General features: G+C 42.6%; 2 protein-coding genes across 2 annotated transcripts in view; both read right to left on the bottom strand.

The window, feature by feature from the left end:
* The window catches only part of LOC146712256 (uncharacterized), a 28,494-nt gene extending 25,528 nt beyond the window's left edge, over positions 1–2,966 (bottom strand). Inside the window, exon 1 of the mRNA XM_085441986.1 lies at positions 2,892–2,966. Within this exon, the coding sequence (XP_085298112.1) occupies positions 2,892–2,946 (55 nt within the window). The 5' untranslated portion in view covers positions 2,947–2,966. The remainder of the gene's footprint in view (positions 1–2,891) is intronic.
* A 5,868-nt stretch (positions 2,967–8,834) lies between these two features.
* The window catches only part of LOC146712255 (uncharacterized), a 32,643-nt gene continuing 20,741 nt past the window's right edge, over positions 8,835–20,736 (bottom strand). The window contains exons 8-10 of the mRNA XM_085436084.1: positions 18,173–18,202; positions 18,045–18,086; positions 8,835–9,173 (exon numbers count right to left, since the gene is read on the bottom strand). Coding sequence (XP_085292210.1) covers positions 8,944–9,173; positions 18,045–18,086; positions 18,173–18,202 — 302 coding nt within the window. The 3' untranslated portion in view covers positions 8,835–8,943. The remainder of the gene's footprint in view (positions 9,174–18,044; positions 18,087–18,172; positions 18,203–20,736) is intronic.

Raw genomic sequence — 20,736 nt, 5'->3', positions numbered from 1 at the left:
ATTCACCCTGGAGAGAAACTAGTGAGGGAGACCATCAGGACCAAGCTGGGAAAGTTATATATTTAAAAATATATGATCCCCTCTGGTTACTCTGGTATGAATAACTCTGAATCACTTTATGGTAAATAACACACTATGTGTAAAAAACTGTAAAAGAATTCCAGATGACAAGTTTGTAGTTCAACATACAAGTGACGACCTTTGACCTTCATCAGGTTTTATTTAATTGTGTCAGAGAAACTCAAACGTGCTCTTCATGCAGCTGAGTACATCAAGTGTTTAAAACGGAAGCTGTGCAGGTCTGAGATACAAACTGAGGTCCTGTTAATGCTGATATATAGTGACACTGTTGCATGAGTGATTAATCCTTTTGTTTTTTTGTCTTTAACTTTATCAGTAAAACAGCTGCAGCTTTCACTGACAGCACATGTGGCACTTTAACCTTTGTACTGTTTTCATCAGTTCATGTTGCAGTTAACATGTGAACATGTTGGATGATCTGTCTGCTGTCACTGGGTGGTGCTGAGGTCTGAATCTGAGGGCAGCTCCTGTAATCACAAAGACAACAGAACCATCAAACTCAAATAGAAATTTTATCCCTCAAATCTGAAATAAAGCTGATTCTTCTGTCCTCACACACTCAGGATCTGAAATTCTTACATTTTTTTCAGCATTACAGTACACTACAGTACTTTAATCCATAGTTCCTGATTAATGAGGAGTTACTGAAGTACAAGCTTAAAAAAATGTTATTGTCTTTACAGATGTGGCAAGAGACTGAAAACATGTTGATTGCACATATTTAATATTCAGCTCTGCACAGGAGCTGCAGCAGGATGCAGCCTGTTGTTTTACAGTATAATACTTGTAATAAAAGTACAGTAACAGTAATTAGTGACCGAGGAGCCCGGAGCGTTTCTCTTGATTTCTTTAGTAAATTCATTCACCTGCACGGCTTAGCTCTCAGGACCGAGCTAAGGACGGTAGTTACGGATTAGCTTACAAACATGTTTAACTTACCGAAAAAGTGCAGCGGGGCCTCGGGTCCTTCTGTCGGGTAGTCCAGTTTACTGGAGAACACCTCAGGCTGTCAGGTTAAAACACTCGGTCGTGTTTTCGTAGCGTAAACGCTGGCCCTCCTCTCAGAGCCTACGCTCTATCTGCTATTCCCGAACAGAGATACGCAAGTTGCTCCGTGACTGCAGCTGCCAGTCAAAGCTGCTATGATGACGTTACACCCCAATTTAACATCACCGCGGTAGGAATTAGAATCAAACTTATGGGAGAGGAGACCCCTTGAACATCAATCAGTGTGATGAGAACTGTTGATAACAAAAGAAAGAATCTTTGGAAAAAAATTATCTGAGGAGAATAAATTAATTTTAGTCTGACCCCAGTCCCATCCGCTAACATGGAGGAGGCGGGGTTTATGACCTATACTGCAGCCAGACACCAGGGGGCGATAGAGACGTTTTGGCTTCACTTTTGGGGAGCTGTCGCGTCGTCCATGTTTTATACAGTCATTGGTTCTGACTGAGAGATTTCTGAAACAAATTCAAGCGTACAGCTCTGCTATCACTTCCAACATAAATGACGACAGAAAACTAAACAGCAGTGATGTTTGTAGGGTTACTGAAGTTGGACTAGCTGGTATATAATGATGTGCTACATGATCGCTAGCTACACAGCTATGTTAGCATAACATAAACACAGTGAAGCTGGAGGATGAACGCTAACTTTTTCCACTGGATAAAAGTTACCGTGAGTGTTCTCGGTGGTCAGGAACAAATGTAATCGCATGGCAGGATGCTGTAAATGGACCAAACTTCAGCCAGGAGAACAACTGAGATAATCCATCCACAATACGAGGTTAGTCATTCATATACTGCTGCATGGGCTGGGCTGTAGTTAGATCGGAAGGTTTTAAAAATAAATAGTGGTGATAAAAACCGAGACAGGCCAGCAGTGACTGTATTTGGGGGGTGAGATTAAATAGAACAAGATACGAAGCATTAATACATGTTAAAAACACAAAAGCCATATTAAAGATAGGATACTTTGGGCCCAGAAACAGGAATCATCATGTCATCACTTAAAGACCGGATTACTTAAACTGCAGGAATGTCTTAAAGACATAAAGAGCTGGATGGCCGCTAACTTTCTGCTTCTTAATTCAGATCAAACTGAGGTTATTGTACTCGGCCCTGAAAATCTTAGAAATATGGTATCTAAGCAGATTCTTCCTCTGGATGGCATTACCTTGGCCTCCAGTAACGCTGTGAGGAACCTTGGAGTCATTTCTGACCAGGACATGTCCTTCAACGCACATATTAAACAAATATGTAAGACTGCTTTCTTCCATTTGCGCAACATCTCTAAAATTAGAAATATCCTGTCTCAGAGTGACGCTGAAAAACTAGTTCATGCATTTATTACTTCCAGGCTGGACTACTGTAATTCATTATTATCAGGATGTCCTAAAAACTCCCTGAAAAGCCTTCAGCTAATCCAAAATGCTGCAGCAAGAGTCCTGACAGGGACTAGAAAGAGAGCAGATTTCTCCTGTTTTGGCTTCCTGTTAAATCCAGAATTCAAAATCCTGCTCCTCACATACAAGGTCTTAAATAATCAGGCCCCATCTTATCTTACTGACCTTGTAGTACCATATCACCCTATTAGAGCACTTCGCTCTCGCTCTGCAGGCCTACTTGTTGTTCCTAGAGTATTCAAAAGTAGAACAGCTCGATCCAGTTTAATGACAGTTTAGATCAAATTTCATCTCCAGCTTTGTGAGTCAGAAAGAGCTTCCTGTTATTTCTTAGTTCAGTGCAGTGAATCTCTATTAAATGGATAATAAATAAATGAGCGCAGCAGCTCTGAGTTTGACTCACCGAGGAGCAGAGAGACACACGGAGTCTTCATTATGTCTGGATGACGACTGAACATCAGTCTGAGAAGCACAGAGACGTCTGCAGCTTCATCACTTCCCCTTTAACACATGCAGTCTCACTAAATGTCGCCACACTGAGGGGTTGGTGAGGGCGGGGCTTGCTTTAATGAGCCGCAGCCTGTAGTTATCATTTACAAAGATTAAAATCATCATGTTACCATATGATCTGTCCCACCACCTGATACAGGTGCTCACGACGTTTCCATTCATCCCTTTTCTCAAACATTTATCCAGTTCACCGTTGTAGAGTGGGCTGAAGCCTGTCCTGTCATATGATGAGAGATGGGGTGGTAGAGGCTGGCAGTCCACCTTTACAAACAAAGCTTCATTCTTGTGTTTCTTCAGGTAAAATTTGCCTTCATCAAAGTCCTTATATGACAAATTTAAAGTTTGTGGTTGGCTCAGGTTGAACATCAAACACTATTTCCTTGCCAACAGTGAAGATAAATCCTGCAGCAGTGAACTCTCAGTCGGACATTATGAATCGTGTGATCAGCAGTATGAGCTCCATCCCAAGGTGTAGTTTTAGACTAATAACATACTTTGTTCAACTCATATTTCATATTCAGATAAATATATTTGTTTGTGACTTATGGCACTTCTCCATCTTTGTCTTCATCCATTAAATGCAAAAAGAAAAGAGCAGCTGCTGAAAAGCTCCAACATCACAAATTCACCACCAGGGGTCCGTTCTTCGTACCGCGCTAAGTGAGTTAGCTGGATTAGATTGTTGACGATTTCGCGTGATCCTGGATCGTTCGGTTCCCCGAAACTCATCCGGGACTTGCTGTCATAGCAACAGAGCCGTAAGCGTAAACCTGCTGGGGAGCAGGTTTACTTTATGTAAACAGGATTAGATCGCGGCCACGCAGGTATGTCCGCTTCATTTATACCAAAGCAACAGCGATATTCCACCACTGTTTCACCATAAATAAATAACATCAATGTAACTAAAGATAATGCAGCACTTGATCCTTTTATTGATGTCACACAGATACATACAGGTCATTCCCTAAAAAAGGGAAATGTACTATTAACATTCTATTACATGTATGTGATTATTACAGATGTAATTCATATTTCAGAGTAGTAATTGTAAATTACTTCGTGTAATCAAGATGGGAGACCACGGCTATAAAAGCGAAGGTGGATTTGGGAAGCCTGTCGCAGCCATGTCCTGTCCGTATACGCGAGCCACCCATTGTGGAAGGTGCAAGATTGATAAGGAGAGTCCTCAGAATTCAGCGTATATTGCGGGACAGACAGGATCCTTTAGCTCAGCGCGACAGTGTGCTCATAGAGAGATATCGATTTTCCCGTGAGGGTATTATTTACTTAACCAACTTGTTGACGAGGGGGTGCAGGACCACCACCTGTCTTTTTTTGCTCCGCCCTTTTCTTGGTTGCTGTTATAAACAAACAGATTATTCCAGGGTCTCTTTGCAAGAGACGAAAAGCAATATAAGTGATAAATATTACCATTCTGTAGAATATTCTTATATTTCACTTTTACTTGTTCCCATGTTCTAGTGGGTCCTGTTGTGGCTCTAATGTGAAAGGGGATATAATATAACATATTATAATATAATATAATGCCATATAATATTGGACAATATAGTGTCATATGATAGATCTACCCTACCGCCTACTGGTGTTGGCCAGAGGGGCCGATGGCGCGATATGGCAGCCTGGCTTCTGTCAGTCTGCCCCAGGGCAGCTGTGGCTACAACTGTAGCTGCCTCCACCAGTGTGTGAATGTGAGAGTGAATGAATAGTGGCATTGTAAAGTGCTTTGGGTGCCTTGAAAAGTGCTATATCAATCCACTCCATTATTATTGTTATTATTAAATTACTTACGAGTTTAATTTGTCAGCAACTTCCTGCCAGCCCTCTCTCCTTGCTTTTGCAGCCTTTGCAGTGTTCCCTTGCGTTTTAATTAAACCCTGAAACTCCTGAAATCCCTCAATCAAGAGTTCTTGCTCTGCTGCCGAAAAATACCGAGCGCGCTCCTTCGATATTTTCGCCGACCAATCAGAGGGTTGCCGATCAATGTTTCTACTATCGATGCGTAGCCCCTTTTACGACACCCAGTGATGTCACATTACTTCATCCAGCTGTACTAATCGTCAACAGCAGGTGTGTTCGGAGAACCGGATTAGCGAGCTCAAAGTTAGCGCGATGATTTGGTCTTGGATGTGTCATTTGATCTTGGATGTAGTAAGCGAGGTACGAAGAACGGACCCCTGATATGTAACTTTATTTTGAAATATTGAGTATCAAATGACACAGAAAGACATCTGGAACATGTAAATCACCCTGCTTTGTGACTGAAATCAGTGTTTTATCTGAGTGCGTCTGAACTGAAAAGGAGGCTTACAAGCATCACATGACAAATTGATTAAAAGTGGTAAGAACATGAAAACAGGAACCAAAGAGAAAAGGAGGAAGCAGCACAGCAGAAATAGACAGAAGTTACTGAGAAAGGAAACAACACAGAGCTGAATGATGGTGTTAGATACATTCTTCTTCTTTTGTTTTTGCCTGTCCTCCCCAGCATCAGAATTATTGTTTGAAGGCCAAGAAAAATACCCAACATTTTGACCCTTTACTACGCTGGTCCACTTGATTTTTGTAGTTTATTAGATTTCTGCTAGGATTTTTTTATTATTTTGAATTATTTTTTATTTTCCGTTACTACAATCAGAACGGACAGGACCAGAGAATGGGAAAGAGAAAGACAGAAACAATGCATGGACATCCCAACAAAGATAGTTTGTGCCTGTGAACACCTGTGTGTGTGAGCGCGCTTGTACTCAAAGGTTTCTCCATGTTACTGTTTAATAGTAGGTGTGGGGAGTCATAGCCTTCCAGGTTAGGAAGCAGGCACGGAGGAGAACCAGGCCCCGGACATCTAGAGGCCCCAAAGCACTTGTAAGCGCCCAAGGAGGACCACTGGAGGGACAGTTGCGCCACCCACCTAGAAAAGAGCTGCCGGGCTATCCTCGGATGGCTACTCCAGAGCAGACTGAGCCCCAGACCAAAGACCTGAGATCCAAGGGAAGGCTGCCGTTTAAAGTTTTAAATGCTTCAAAAAAACCATTCTAACTAAAGTTCAACGTACAGCACTCCGTGGTTAGTCAAAGAGACTAAATTGTCTAAACATTTAAATATTTTATCGACTCACTCAAAAACAGAGTGTACTTTATGTAAACAAGGTCTGGTGGCCTTATATTGCAAAATGAAGGGTGATTTTGTGGTAATGTGTTAATCTTAAGTAAAACTAAGGTGTAACGCTGAATTGATTGACAATTTATACTTTGTACTTTAAAAAACACTCAAAAGAAGTGAGGATATTTTTGACTCCTGAGGACCACAGGTGAATGGCAAATGGGAAGACATTATGAGGGTTAAGAACAACCCTCCTGCTGATGGAGAGAACAGTGTTTGAGTCTGTCCACAGTGAAAAACACCAGCTGACCTCTGATGTTGGACAGAAGCACAGGAGTACAGGAGAAATCCTCACAGACACTTTGTTTATGGTGTTTACACTGCACGTTTGTGAAGCTCTGTCAAATATTAACTATAGATTCCTGATAACCTTTTGTTTATAAATGAAGGAGCTTCAGTGTGTTTAAGTTAAGCTCTCTGTGGCTCCAACCACTCAGCGTTCCTTCTTTCTTAAAGCCCTCTCACACACTTAGACTGGTCCTGCTTACACATCAGTATTCTGCAAACATTAAAGGAGTCATGTTTGCAGAATACTGCTGTGAGTTGTTGTGTGAAGCAGGCAGGACTGGACCCAAACGCAGACTCATGGATGCAAAAATAAGCTCAAAACTCAACGAACGGAGAATACAAAACTAGACTGGGGAACACAGGAAGCTAAACCAACAAACACAGCACACAGCCAGGTATGAGGGAGATACCTGGACAGAGGGAAACACAGGACTTACACAAGGAATAGCAAGGGTAGAGAAACAACAGGGAAACACAGCTAATCAGACACAATGAGACAGAGGAAGCAAAACCGAACATAACACACATTACAGAGTAAGAGAGGAAGTGACAGGTACACACAGACATGAAAACATATGACTGACATGAGACTGAGGAGATGAGACGGAACACAGGGAGACAAACACAACACCAGGCAAGAGAGACACACAGAGACACACCTGAGAGGGCGAGGGAGAGGGGGGAGGGGCATGAAACATAGAAACAGAAAAGGGACACAAGACACAAGGACACACACAAACACAGAGAGGGACACAGTGGACAGACACACAACTGGAACCTAAATGAAGAAGGAACTAAAACATAGGAGACTAGTATATTAACCTTAAATAATAATACATAACAGACACCAAAATACAAGAAAACACAAGAAAACGCTGTGTCAAATGATCAGAACCATGACATCTAATATCTCTATGTTGTGTCTTACTTTCTGTCTGTTTTCTGCTTCTCTTGTAGCTGAGACTTGTTTGAGTCTCCAAGGCCTGCTGACCTTCAGTTTCATTAATAAATACTGTTAGGTACAGATGAATGAATGCTGCAGTTTAAATACTGAACGATTAATTGAATTTATCATGAGTTGCAATATGACAGTTGTATTTATAAAACCTTTATTAACACACAAATCTCAATTTATGATCCGTATATGTATAAACGTTCATGTAAATACTTTATTAATCACTCACACAGACTTTATAAATGACTCCATAAATCATTAAGTTTCTAAATAAGCAGATTGTGTTTGATTGTTAATCAGCTAAACATTTATATCCAACATTGACAATGTGAAAGTATATAAAGCCACAAGAGGAGGGAGTCCAAAACCCACAAACAGATTTAAACATGTGTGAAATCATTTGTGAACAAATTTAAAAACATATGAAACTATTTTATAAACACACACGCATCACAACCTGAGTAAATATGAGTCATTTATGAGCTTTAACTTTTTTTGACTTTAACATCAGCGGTCCCCAACCTTTTTTGCACCACGGACCGGTTTATGTCCACCAATATTTTCACAGACCGGCCTTTAAGGTATCGCGGATAAATACAATAAAATAAAACGAGTACTGATACAAAAAAAAGAGAGGAAAAGATAATTTATTCATAACACACAGGAAAATACCCAGGGAATCTGAGTTAAGGATGAAAATCCTGAAAACCATAAATTTCACACCTGAGCCTCAACTCTGGCGGCCCGGTACCAAACGACTCACGGCCCGGTACTGGTCCATGGCCCGGGGTTTGGGGACCACTGTTTAACATTCAAAAACTTTTGGGTAATTTTAAGTTTCTTTAGGTTTGAGTTCTTTTCATTCAATAAAGCATGAGTTTTGAGACTCTTTAATGCTCTCGGCTCTGCAGAACTCAAGTTTAAGATGTACAATCTGAATATTAGTTCAGGTTTTGATGTGTGCTCTAATTTAATTTAAATATCTCTGCAGATGCAACAGTCACAGGCAGAGTGCAGACTGTACGGCTCCCCAAAGATAAGGCTTAGGGAGCCTAGCTGTTTCTTTTATTAACACAGCCAAAAGTGATCTTGATTAAATGATCCATGGAAGGAAAGAAATGTACCAAAATTTTTATCCAGATTATAATTTTGAAGAAATGGACCCAGATCACAGGAAAGGATGAATATGAATGGGTGGAGAGGGTGGAGAGGAGCTGCAGGCTGAAAATCAGACATCACCACCAAAGTTCGTCATCAGCCAAGAAACACACGAAGCAGGAAAAGAGACAAAAACTGATTCAGGATCAGAAGGTAGAAACATGCAGGCTACAAATCCAGACTGAGGAGAATCCTCTGCTCTACGACTAGGTAAAAGCATCAGAAAGACCTCTGAAACATTTCATTGGTCCCACAGCCAACAGAGGGTGGAGTCATTACAGGTGCTCCACCCTTAGCAGCTGAACACTCTCAGGCACGTCAAAGCAAACACAGCTTCAAAGCTTCAACACAAACACTCTACAGCTCAGAAGGCATGCTCAGTGGTGAAATCAGCAGTGACATCATCACCATCTTTATCCAGTCCCTGGCCTCCTCTATCACGCTGGCTCATCTCTATGGAGACGGCTGGTTTGTTCGTTGTCTTCCTGCTCCAGCAGATGGACAGCAGCAGACCAGTGGAGATGAAGTATGGACAGAAGATCACTAGATGGCAGACGAGTCTGAGCACAGACTCACAGGGAAGAGGAGGAGGACCTAAAAGAGGGCACAGAGAAGGAGTTAGGCAGTGTTCTTGTACTCCAAGTACTGCATACAGTACACATATAGCTAACCTGTCTTTAACCACACTGACCCTGTTATCTGGATGTAACAGAGTTAGAAAATAGCTTAATGAATTTCCTCAAAATTGATGTGTTTTGTGAATAGTTGGAGCCACCTGGTGGACAAACACAGCAACTGCAACTGTTAAGGTTCCAAATTGCTGCACAGCGCATGCCTCAGCAAAGGACAAAAACTCCCAAGCTGGTGGTAGGTGCTTGTGAGCGATACTGTTGTCAATTTGTATGTGTATTAATGAAAACATTCTTATAGTGGTAATTGTCAACATGTATTTTGATTATAAGCAGTACTAGCATGTATCCTGAAAGTTACAGGCATTTTGATGCATGGGTAGTAAATTTATTCACGAGTAGCATCTTAGTTAGCATGCTAAGCTAATACTCGTTAGCTAGTCGGGTGCTTTTTGACTTGCACTCAGCTCTAATGCTTCTCTATGAGATTGTAATTGTTCTAATTCTTTTTAACAGAACTGAATGTTGCAGTTGCTTTGCACACTGTTAATGAAGACTGTGTGCTGTTTTCTTTGTACCAGGTAGGCGCTGTTAAGTTTAAGTTTTAATAGAGATTGACAGACCACGTGACTTTCGCGCATTGCATGCCGTGAACTCGTGGCAAAACAATCCAAGTACCGCATCAAATGCAAGTATTTGCAGCACCGCAAAACGTTCATTCTTCAGTTCCAATAAATTCTTGCTTTTTCTTTGCCCCCCAAAAAGGTATGTACAAAACGAAGGAGAACAATGCCGGTCCGTACAAAGACAGACTTGATGAAAAGTCAAAGAAAAGATACGAGGAAAAAAATCAAACCAGTGAAAGGGTCAGACCCTTACGAGCACACAGAGGGACAAAATACATGCTGCCCAACTTTCACCACGCTCATATTTATAATTATACGGTTCTTGGAGTGAGTGCATACACTCATGAAGTTTAGTAACTTCAGGTCACTGCAACAAGCCCAGGTACAGTTTACCGACGGATGGGTGCAGGACCTTGAAATGCACCGTGTAGAAAGTAAAGACCATCGTACGAACAAAGGTAAGTTTACCAGTCTCACAAATCGTCGTCATAGATACACATTCGTTAACTGTTTATTAATAGGACCTTTGAGCTCAACGGTAATTAATTAGTAATGGAAATAATTTCTGGTTCATTACAGAAATGTAGCAGTGACAATAATATTGTATGTTGTAATCGTACTGGACAATTAGTGATACAAAACAACTGTTTTATCCTGTGAATAAAAGTACATGCTTTTGTCAATGTACCATAATAACAGAAGCGAAACACAATATTGTGTCAGGACAATTCACTATTTATGCACAATAAACAAAGGAGCATAGCGCGACAATTTCTGTTCAGCGCCAGACTTGCTTGTAACCTATATCACCAATTATGTTATGAAAATGACGCATTAACTACAACAGCAGACTGACCTTTGTGGAAATGCTTGGAGCAGACTAACCTGTGAGCTGGAGTGTTCTGAGACGTTATATTTGGTCTTTGAATGGCTGCAATCCAGTCGCCTCTTTGTTACTTCGGAAACATGGCTCGAACAATTTCTCTTCAACAACGTAATCCGATAACAACCGATCTCTTTACCCGTCGGCTTCCCGTGGCTGTCATGCGACCGGCTATTGCAGTTAATAATACAACAGCTTCTTGCCATTTTTTGTGTTTCTTTTTATCGCTGTGTAACTGATTTTAATTGAAAGCCTGCGTGCGCTAGTACCTCTTGCCACGAGTTCCCAGAATTCTTTGAGGTTTTACCCCTGAGTGACGTCACATTTTCAATCTCTATTGATGCTGTTGTATAGAGAAAACAGGTTTTTTGTATCACTAATTTTCCAGTGCGATTACAGCATACAATATTATTGTCACTGCTACATTTCTGTAACGCTACCAGAGATTATTTCCACTACTAATTAATTACCGTTGAGCTTAAAGGTCCTATTAATAAACGTTTAACGAATGTGTATTTATGACGACGATTTGTGAGACTGGTAAACTTATGATACGTACGATGGTCTTTCGATCTGCATGGTGCATTTCAAGGTCCTGCACCCATCCGTCGGTAAACTGTACCTGGGCTTGTTGCAGTGACCTGAAGTTACTAAACTTCACGAGTGTATGCACTCACTCCAAGAACCGTATGAGCGTGGTGAAAGTTGGGCAGCACGCTAACGTATTTTGTCCCTCTGTGTGCTCGTAAGGATCTAACCCTTTCACTGGTTTGATTTTTTTCCTTGTATCTTTTCTTTGACTTTTCATTAAGTCTGTCTTTGTACGGACCGGCATTATTCTCCTTCATTTTGTACATACCTTTTTGGGGGGCAAAGAAAAAGCAAGAATTTATTGGAACTGAAGAATGAACGCTTTGCGGTGCTGCAAATGCTTGCATTTGATGTGGGTACTTGGATTGTTTTGCCACGAGTTCACGGCATGCAATGCGCGAAAGTCACGTGGTCTGTCAATCTCTATAGGAAAACAATGATGAACAATGATGATTGTTTTATAATAGAAAAGCTGTTTTTATATGTTATTGTTGTTGTTGGTTAGGAAAAAGGAGAAAAATAAATAAATAATACTGCTACTATACGATCACAGGTTTGGTTTCATCTAGAACTTTTAAAAAAAAGACTTTGTTGATGTTCTGTTGTATGTGTTATATTTGCAAAAGGACAAAAACTCCCAAGCTGGTGAACTGAATGTTGTAGTTGCTTTGCACACTGTTAATGAAGACTGTGTGCTGTTTTCTTTGTACCAGTTGCCAGAATAAAGAGGGAGCCCAGAGTAAGGGCAAGTCCAGCGTTGCAGTGCCGTCCTTTCTACATGGGCATATCACACCACTTGCACAATAGACTCACAGAACAGCAACAGCTACTGTAGTATCCTGACTGGTTTTATGCTCAGAAACTGGACTATGAATCACAACTTAAACTGCAACTGTGAGACTCACCAGGATATTCTTCAAAGAAAACATTAATTCCGTAGCGCAACACGTTACAGGACTGAATCTCCACACAGCTTTGCGCATCTAGCTCCATGCAGGCGGATGCAGTGGGGGAACTTGCACAATCGGTGGCTGACTAAATACTTTTTTGCCCCACTGTATGTCACTCAGCTTGATTCAGCCTTTGGAGTTGTTGAGGACGGTGAAGAGCTTTACACTGCCTTTCTTGGCTCGAATCAAAACAGCGGAAAAAACCCATTTGCCTTCTTGAACCGTCTTCACAGCCTTCTCACATGAGTCATTTCTAGAGGGGGAGCCCCTCCTGCAAATGTAAATGAACTGCTTCTTAAGCAATTATTAGAGGTTGCTGGGACCAAAGCTTGATAATAAGTCTCCAGCTTGAAGCAAAAAAGAGCTTTCCACCCTCATTTTCAGAGCTTCTCCTCATGTTAAGGACTGAGGAAGAGCGTCATTTCGCCAAGTTGGACCGCATGAAGAAACATTTGGGTGCAACAAAGGCTGCTGCACATGCACACTCAGTTTTTACACTCAACAAAAATATACACGCAACACCTTTGTTACTGCTCCCATTCCCCATGGGATGGACGTAGAGACCTAAAATTCATTCCAGATACACAATATAACCATCCCTCCCAAACAGTGGTCACAAATCAGTCCAAATGTGTGGTAGTGGGCACATCTGCTATATTGAGATAATCCATCCCACCTCACAGGTGTGCCACATCAGGATGCTGATCTGACATCATGAGTAGTGCACAGGTGTACCTCAGACTGCCCACAACAAAAGGCCACCCTGGAATGTGCAGTTTTTTGCGCTATTGGGGGTCTGGGGACCCAGAACCGGTCAGTATCTGGTGTGACCACCATTTGCCTCATGCAGTGCAACACATCGTCGCATGGAGTCTATCAGATTGTCAGTTGTGGCCTGTGGAATGTTGGTCCACTCCACTTCAATGGCTGTGCGAGGTTGTTGGATATTCGTGGGAACTGGTACACGCTGTCGTATACGCCGGTCAAGCACATCCCGAACATGCTCAATGGGTGACATGTCCGGTGAGTATGCTGGCCATGCAAGAACTGGGACATTCTCAGCTGCCATCTGCCCTGAACAATGTGAACCATGATTCATCCGTGAAGCGCACACCTCTCCAACGTGCCAGACGCCATCGAATGTGAGCATTTGCCCACACAAGTCTGTTACGGCGACGAGCTGGAGTCAGGTCAAGACCCCGATGAGGATGACGGGCATGCAGTTGAGCGTCCCTGAGACGGTTTCTGACAGTTTGTGCAGAAATTGTTTGGTTGTGCAAACCAATTGTTCCAGCAGCTGTCTGGGTGGCTGGTCTCAGACGATCTTGGAGGTGAACCTGCTGGATGTGGAGGTCCTGGGCTGGTGTGGTTACACGAGGTCTGCGGTTGTGAGGCCGGTTGGATGTGCTGCCATATTCTCTGAAACGCCTGTGGAGACGGCTTATGGTTGAGAAATGAACATTCAATGCACGGGCGACAGATCTGGTTGACATTCCTGCTGTCAGCATGCCAATTGCCACTTGCGACTCCTACTCCAACCGACAGTGAAGCTGCGAAATTCGAACAAAAAGTTAATGCGCTCACAAAGCAAGTTGAACAGTTAACTTTAACTCAAAGGCCAAGTAGCACCACCCCAAGTACTGAACCTCTTGTAAGTACTAAATCCAAATCTGTGAACCCAAAATCGAATGAAACTGCCAAGCTTGAAAGTCAAATAGCCGAGCTGACGAAACAAGTCCAAATGCTTGTCCAAAGCCAAAGACATTCAACCAAACCTGAGAAATATGAGCCCAAAATTCTCTAGCTGTCAACACCAGAAACTCACAGGCATTTGCTAAAGTTCCTGGCACACCTAGGGCATGGTTTTGCTTTACGTGTGGGGAAGACAATCACATCGCAGTAAGCTGTACAAATGACGCTAATCCCACACTTGTCTGAGAAAAGCATGCAGAGTTGAGAAAGAAACAGACTGATTTTGCAGCACGACAGGCCACAGCCCCGTTTGCTTTAAACTAGTGGCAGCTCCTGTCGTGGGACACCCAGGAGCTGAAACCCTTGATTCCCCCAGTCCCGAGACATTAGCTTGTGGTCCTGAAGTGCAAATCACAGAACCCATTCATCCCATAGACAGCCTAGATCCTAACTTCCTCTTCCCTCAAGGTCTCATAGGCCCACACTGTGCAGCCTCAGTACTTGTTGACGGGGTACCCTGTGAATCCATAATGGACTCAGGCTCACAGGTTACGACCATTTCTGAGTCTTTTCACAAGATGCACCTTTCCCACCTTCCCATCCAGCCAATACATGCTCTTCTTGAAATTGAAGGAGCAGGAGGGCAAAACGTGCCATACTTGGGTTATGTTCAGACTTGCATTAAATTTCCCAAAAACATTGCAGGCAAAGAACAACAATTAGCTGTCTTGGCCCTTGTTGTTCCTGAGTGTCACTTTAACAGTAGAATTCCACTGTTGATAGGGACAAATGTGCTTTTACGGGTTAATGGACAGTTAGTGCATCAAGATGGTCCCAAGTTCATTCGTAAGCTACACTCTAAGCAGTTTGCAGCGATCCTTCAACATATTGCCCAAGTACAAAGAAATTATACTCATTCCTGCCCTGTCATGTTGCATAGCAAGGGGGCAGTGACAATCCCTGCAAGACACAAACAATGCCTAATGGGAAATGTGAGGTTAAGAAAGAACAACCGGAACACAAGTTTTGTTCTTGAGCCGCATGAGCAGTACAAGTTACCAGGTGGATTGCTTCTTGAATCGGCTTTAGTAGACATTCCTTTTAATTCCAGCAGTAAAGTACCTGTCATTGTACACAATGTTAGTGAACATGCTGTTACGTTGCAGTCAAATAGCATTGTCGCTCAAGCTTGTGCAGCCCAACACGTTTCCCCACTAGCATCGAGTCAAACTCGGAATCCTCCAAGTCAAAATGAACCAGACAGCGACCACCTCACATTCAACCTTGATGATTCTCTCATCCCAGAGCAATGGAAAGAGCGAATTCTGGGAAAACTGAGATCCATCCCTGAAGTTTTTGCTCTCGATGACATGTCCCATGGCCACACCACAGCTGTGAAGCACCAAATCAAATTGAACAATGAAACACCTTTCAAAGAGCAGCCAAGGCCCATACACCCAAGTGACAGAGAAGCTGTCAAACAACATCTAAGAGAATTACTGGATGCAGGCATCATTCGAGAGTCACAAAGTCCTTTCGCCTCACCAATTGTATTGGTAAGGAAAAAGAATGGCTCGATAAGGCTATGCATAGATTACTGTAAACTAAATCTAAGAACTATTCAAGATGCATATGCCCTGCCAAATAATGAGGAGACATTCACAGCTCTGAGTGGAGCTAAATGGTTTTCGGTCATGGAACTTAAGTCCGGTTACTATCAGGTGGAGGTAGCCGAGGAGGACAAGCCTAAGACAGCCTTTGTGTGTCCTCTTGGCTTCTATGAATTTAATAGGATGCCACAGGGTGTTACAAATGCCCCAAGTACCTTCCATCGCCTGATGGAGAAGTGTGTGGGTGATCTCCACCTCACCGAAGTGCTTGTCTTTTTAGACGACCTGATTGTGTTCTCAGACACATTAGAAGAGCACGAATCCAGGCTAATGAAAGTTCTTACTCGCTTGAGAGACTACGGTCTTAAATTATCCCCAGAAAAATGCCACTTCTTCAAAACATCTGTGAAGTATTTAGGGCATGTTGTGGATGCTCACGGAGTCCACACCAATCCCGAAAAGATCTCTGCTCTGAAATGTTGGCCGCGTCCATCCAATTTCAAAGAGCTTAAATGTTTTTAGGCTTCGCTGGATACTATAGGCGTTTCGTTGAAGGGTACTCCAAGATAGCCAAACCGTTGAATCGTCTCACTGCCGGTTACCGGCCACCGAAGAAGAGAGGCAAGAGTTACAAGAGAGAACCGCCCAGACTTTCTTACAGTCCCACTCAGCCTCTCGGGGAACAATGGACTCATGAGTGTGAAACCTCGTTCCGAACAATAATCGAAAAGCTGACTTCTGCACCAATTCCTGCTTTTGCCAACCCACAACTCCCCTATGTATTGCACACGGATGCTTGTCGAGATGGGCTGGGAGCTGCGCTCTATCAGGAGCAAGAGGGGAGGCTGAGAGCAGTTGCTTACGCTAGCACTCTTTCTAAGAATGAACAGAACTATCCCACACACACTTGAATTCTTAGCCCTCAAGTGGGCTGTGTGTGAAAAGTTCAATGACTACCTTTATGGTTCTAGCTTCACAGTCCTGACTGACAATAACCCGCTAACTTGTGTTTTGACAACTGCGAAATTAGATGCGGCAGGACACAGGTGGTTGGCTGCCTTGTCTACTTACAATTTCAATATTAAGTACAGGGCAGGTCAAGCAAACGAAGATGCTGATGGGTTGTCACGGCGGCCCCAAGAGCCTCCTCATGAAGATGAGGCATTTGTCAAAGAAAAAGCTCGTATTGATGACATGAAAGAACGTCTCATTAACATGCCAAACAATCTTGACCATGAAACGTTTTCTGCCTTGTGTCAGCGTCACTCGGTGTCATGCCTTTCAGAAACCCTCTCAGTTGTCAAGAGTCTTGCTATTGACCCCAGCTCAGTCACTGAGGCTTATGGAGAAGACATCTTACCCTCAATGACAGATGCTGATTGGTGCGCTGCACAAAAGGATGATCCTTCTCTCACTCGTGTTATAGCCCTGTTGGGAAGAGGCTTGAAACCCAGCCCCAAAGCAAATCTTGAATCGTCAGATGTTAAACTCCTTCTGAAATGATGGAACAAACTCGAGCTCAATAATGGCGTGCTTTACAGGAAATTCAATGACAGAGATTCCCTTGTGTACCAGTTAGTACTGCCCCAAAAGTACCGCGACAGAGCCCTGCAATGTGTACATGACGACGTTGGTCACCTCGGGTTTGAGCGTGCCTTACATCTCACTCGGGCAAGGTTCTACTGGCCATGAATGGCTCAGTCCATTGAAGAGAAGTGTAAGAAATGCTCACGTTGTCCCATGAGGAAGGCCCTTCCCCAAAAGGCTGCTCCACTACAGAATATCCAGGCAACTTACCCTCTTGAGCTAGTGTGCATTGATTACTTGTGTATTGAGCCCGATAGTCGAGACAGCAGAAATATGTTAGTATTGACAGACCATTTCACAAAATTTGCAGTCGTGGTCCTGACAAAAGATCAAAAGGCTAAGACAATAGCCAGGGCTCTTTGGGATCACCTTATCATCCCCTATGGTATCCCTAGCCGTCTGCTTAGTGACCAAGGCAGAGATTTTGAATCTAAGCTTGTGAAAGAGCTCTGCACATTGATTGGGACAAGCAAAATTCACAAAACGCCCTATCATCCACGAGGAAACCCGGTGGAAAGGTACAATAGGACTCTCTTAGACATGTTAGGCACACTGGAGGACAAAGACAAGTACCATTGGAAAGACTTTGTTAGGCCATTAACACATGCCTACAACTGTACACAAAATGACACAACAGGGTACTGTCCATACGAACTTATGTTTGGCAGACAGCCGAGGTTGCCTTTTGATCTTGTCCTGGGTACTCACCCGGGCAAAACCAGTCCAAAGTCTTACTCTGACTATGTTAAAGGTCTTCGCCAAAACCTCCAAGAGAGTTACACCCTTGCCAGCGAACACTCACAAAAGATGGGTGAGAAGAATAAAATGAGGTTTGATAAAAAGATCAAAGCTGCAGAACTGTTTCCAGGTGACAGAGTTTTAGTACCTTTAACTCACCTGCAGAAACAGTCAGAGCAGACAGCAGCAGCACACACGCACCTGTAACAGGAGGACAGAGGTCACTGAGGGTCACTAAAGGTCAGAGGTCATGATGAGGACAGACAGGTGTAATAACATCAGCTCACCTGCAGCAGTCAGCAGAAACAGGCCTGAAACTGAAGAACACACTGATCAGAGATCAAATGATCACATGACCAAAGAGAACCATTCAGACTGCAGTGATTGGCTGCTGTTCCCACAATAATTCATAGTGCCATCCAGTGGTGGAAACACAGATAATATCTTGATGCATGCTCAATCATCCAGGTAAGTAAATGCCAAAAAGTTGATTCTTTTCATCCTGACGTTTTCAGTGGGAGAAACGTTTCGTCACTCATCCAAGTGACTCCTTCAGTCTCAACTAACTGCAGGTTTCCCTCATAATCAGTACATCTACATAATAACTGAAATTGCACCACTAAAGGAACAATGGGCTGGAAGTTCAGTTTAACATCATTAATATGCAAATTATCATCACCATTGTGTAACAACGACTGACCAAAGACCACTGATCAAAAATCATTGAATGTTGATCATTTGTCAAAGCTGCAAATGCACCTAAAGAAAGCTCCAGTGATCCAGGAGAGAAGTGTAATAATAGTTGCTAGTGAGGAAGCTACCCACAGGGGGGCACTTAGAAATCAATAACACAAAGAAGGAGTGAGTGAGTGCAAGAGAAAATAAACAGCTAGCTAAAGCTAGTGTAGCCGGTCTGGCCTTAAACTCTTATTGCCGTTAGTTCTCTGCGTTGTGTTGTGCGAATGACCAGAGGAGTCAGCTCTCACTTTGCCAGCTGAGTGGATTTATTCTCCCAGAACTGTTTAAAATAAAAACAAAACAGTACAGCAACTTCACTTTACTGGACTTCTGCATGAACACCTCTCCTCAGCGGGGCCTCTAGGCGACTGAGCTGCAACATTACAACGAATCCAATTACCAAATAATACTGCTAAAATGTATTTATATTCATATATAACAAACAAAAATGCACTGCATCGTGAACATATAGTGACAATTACCTCATCAACAAAATTATACTTTAGGGAGACTTCATTTACCAGTGGCAATTTTACATATTTACAGTAAGTTGAAACAGTGAACATGAATCACAAACAAACAGAAGATATAACCAGTTCACATGACACAAAAATAAAAGAGGGAGCTCACATACCTGTTTAAAATAAAAACAAAACAGTACAGCAACTTCACTTTACTGGACTTCTGCATGAACACCTTCAAGGGAGAGAGAAGGATAGCGGACCACATGAGAAGTCACGTGCATGCTCCTATGCTCTCATCTGAGACATGCTAACTAGCATGTTACAATAAAGTGCTGTACTCGACAGAGAAACAATAATTCACACTAAAACATCTAACAGAACTATGAGACAAAATGCACAAAGGGAACGAGCAGTGTTTGAATTACTTTTAGTTACTTTAACTGTGTTTATTCGCTCTGTAACTGAGAACACTAGCGTACGCTCACCTCTCCTCAGTGGGGCCTCTAGGCGACTGAGGAAAATAGCGCGCAGCTACAGGAAGTGACTTCGTGGGAAGTCAAAGGTCACACAAACAAAATAAAAGCTCCCAAAATATAAATACAGAAAATAAACATATACATAACCAATACTGACAAAGCAAGATAACACTGCAGGATGGATCTTTGGTGAAATATAAATTATTTTTCAATACACCTGTTACATCAGCACAATGTGCCATTCATGATGTTTTATTCAGAGGAATAAGAACATTACAAGAAGGGTAACCACTGCCTAAGCAAAAACCCGTAACAATCCTGTATGTGTCACTAGTAGTACTTTGTAGTAAAACATGAGTATGAACTTATACAAAATTCAATTCAATTCAATTGAATTTTATTTATATAGCGCCAAATCACAACAAACGTCACCTCAAGGCACTTCATAGGTACAGAGAAAAACTCAACAATCATTTGACCCCCTATGAGCAGCACTTTGGCGACAGTGGGAAGGAAAAACTCCCTTTTAACAGGAAGAAACCTCCAGCAGAACCAGGCTCAGGGAGGGGCGGGGCCATCTGCTGCGACCGGTTGGTGTGAGAGAAGGAAGACAGGATAAAGACATGATGTGGAAGAGAGACAGAGGTTAATAACAGATATGATTCAATGCAGAGAGGTCTATTAACGCATACTGAGTGAGAAAGGTGACTGGAAAGGAAAAACTCAATGCATCGTGGGAATCCCCGGCAGCCTACGTCTATTGCAGCATAACTAAGGGAGGATTCAGGGTCACCTGGTCCAGCCCTAACTATATGCTTTAGCAAAAAGCAAAGTTTTAAGCCTAATCTTGAAAGTAGAGATAGTGACGACGGTAAGTGACGGAAGTGACGAAAGTGACGAGTAAGGTAAGCGACCCATGTTGTAGGTGACGTCAGACGCCGGAGATTTGGCGGAATTTAAAAAAAAAAAAGCAAATGGTAGCATAGAGTTTAACAAAGGTTTTTCAAGCTTCAGTATTACCAAATATACTAATCAATTGTCATATAACTAACAACATCTGTTTTATCATCTCTAACACCCTGGAGGACAACGGGGAGAGTTTAGACGCTCTCCAAGATTACATCGACCGCTGTTTTCAAGATTTAGTAATGAAGAAGGCCCAGAGTACATCCT

Source organism: Copadichromis virginalis, linkage group LG3, assembly GCF_057382275.1.
Source record: "Copadichromis virginalis isolate Kocher_CV1m ecotype Utaka linkage group LG3, C_Virginalis_male_GT1.1, whole genome shotgun sequence".
Lineage (NCBI taxonomy): Eukaryota > Metazoa > Chordata > Actinopteri > Cichliformes > Cichlidae > Copadichromis > Copadichromis virginalis.
The sequence above is the reverse complement of the archived record's forward strand: the minus strand, read 5'-3'. Positions and strand labels throughout refer to the sequence as shown.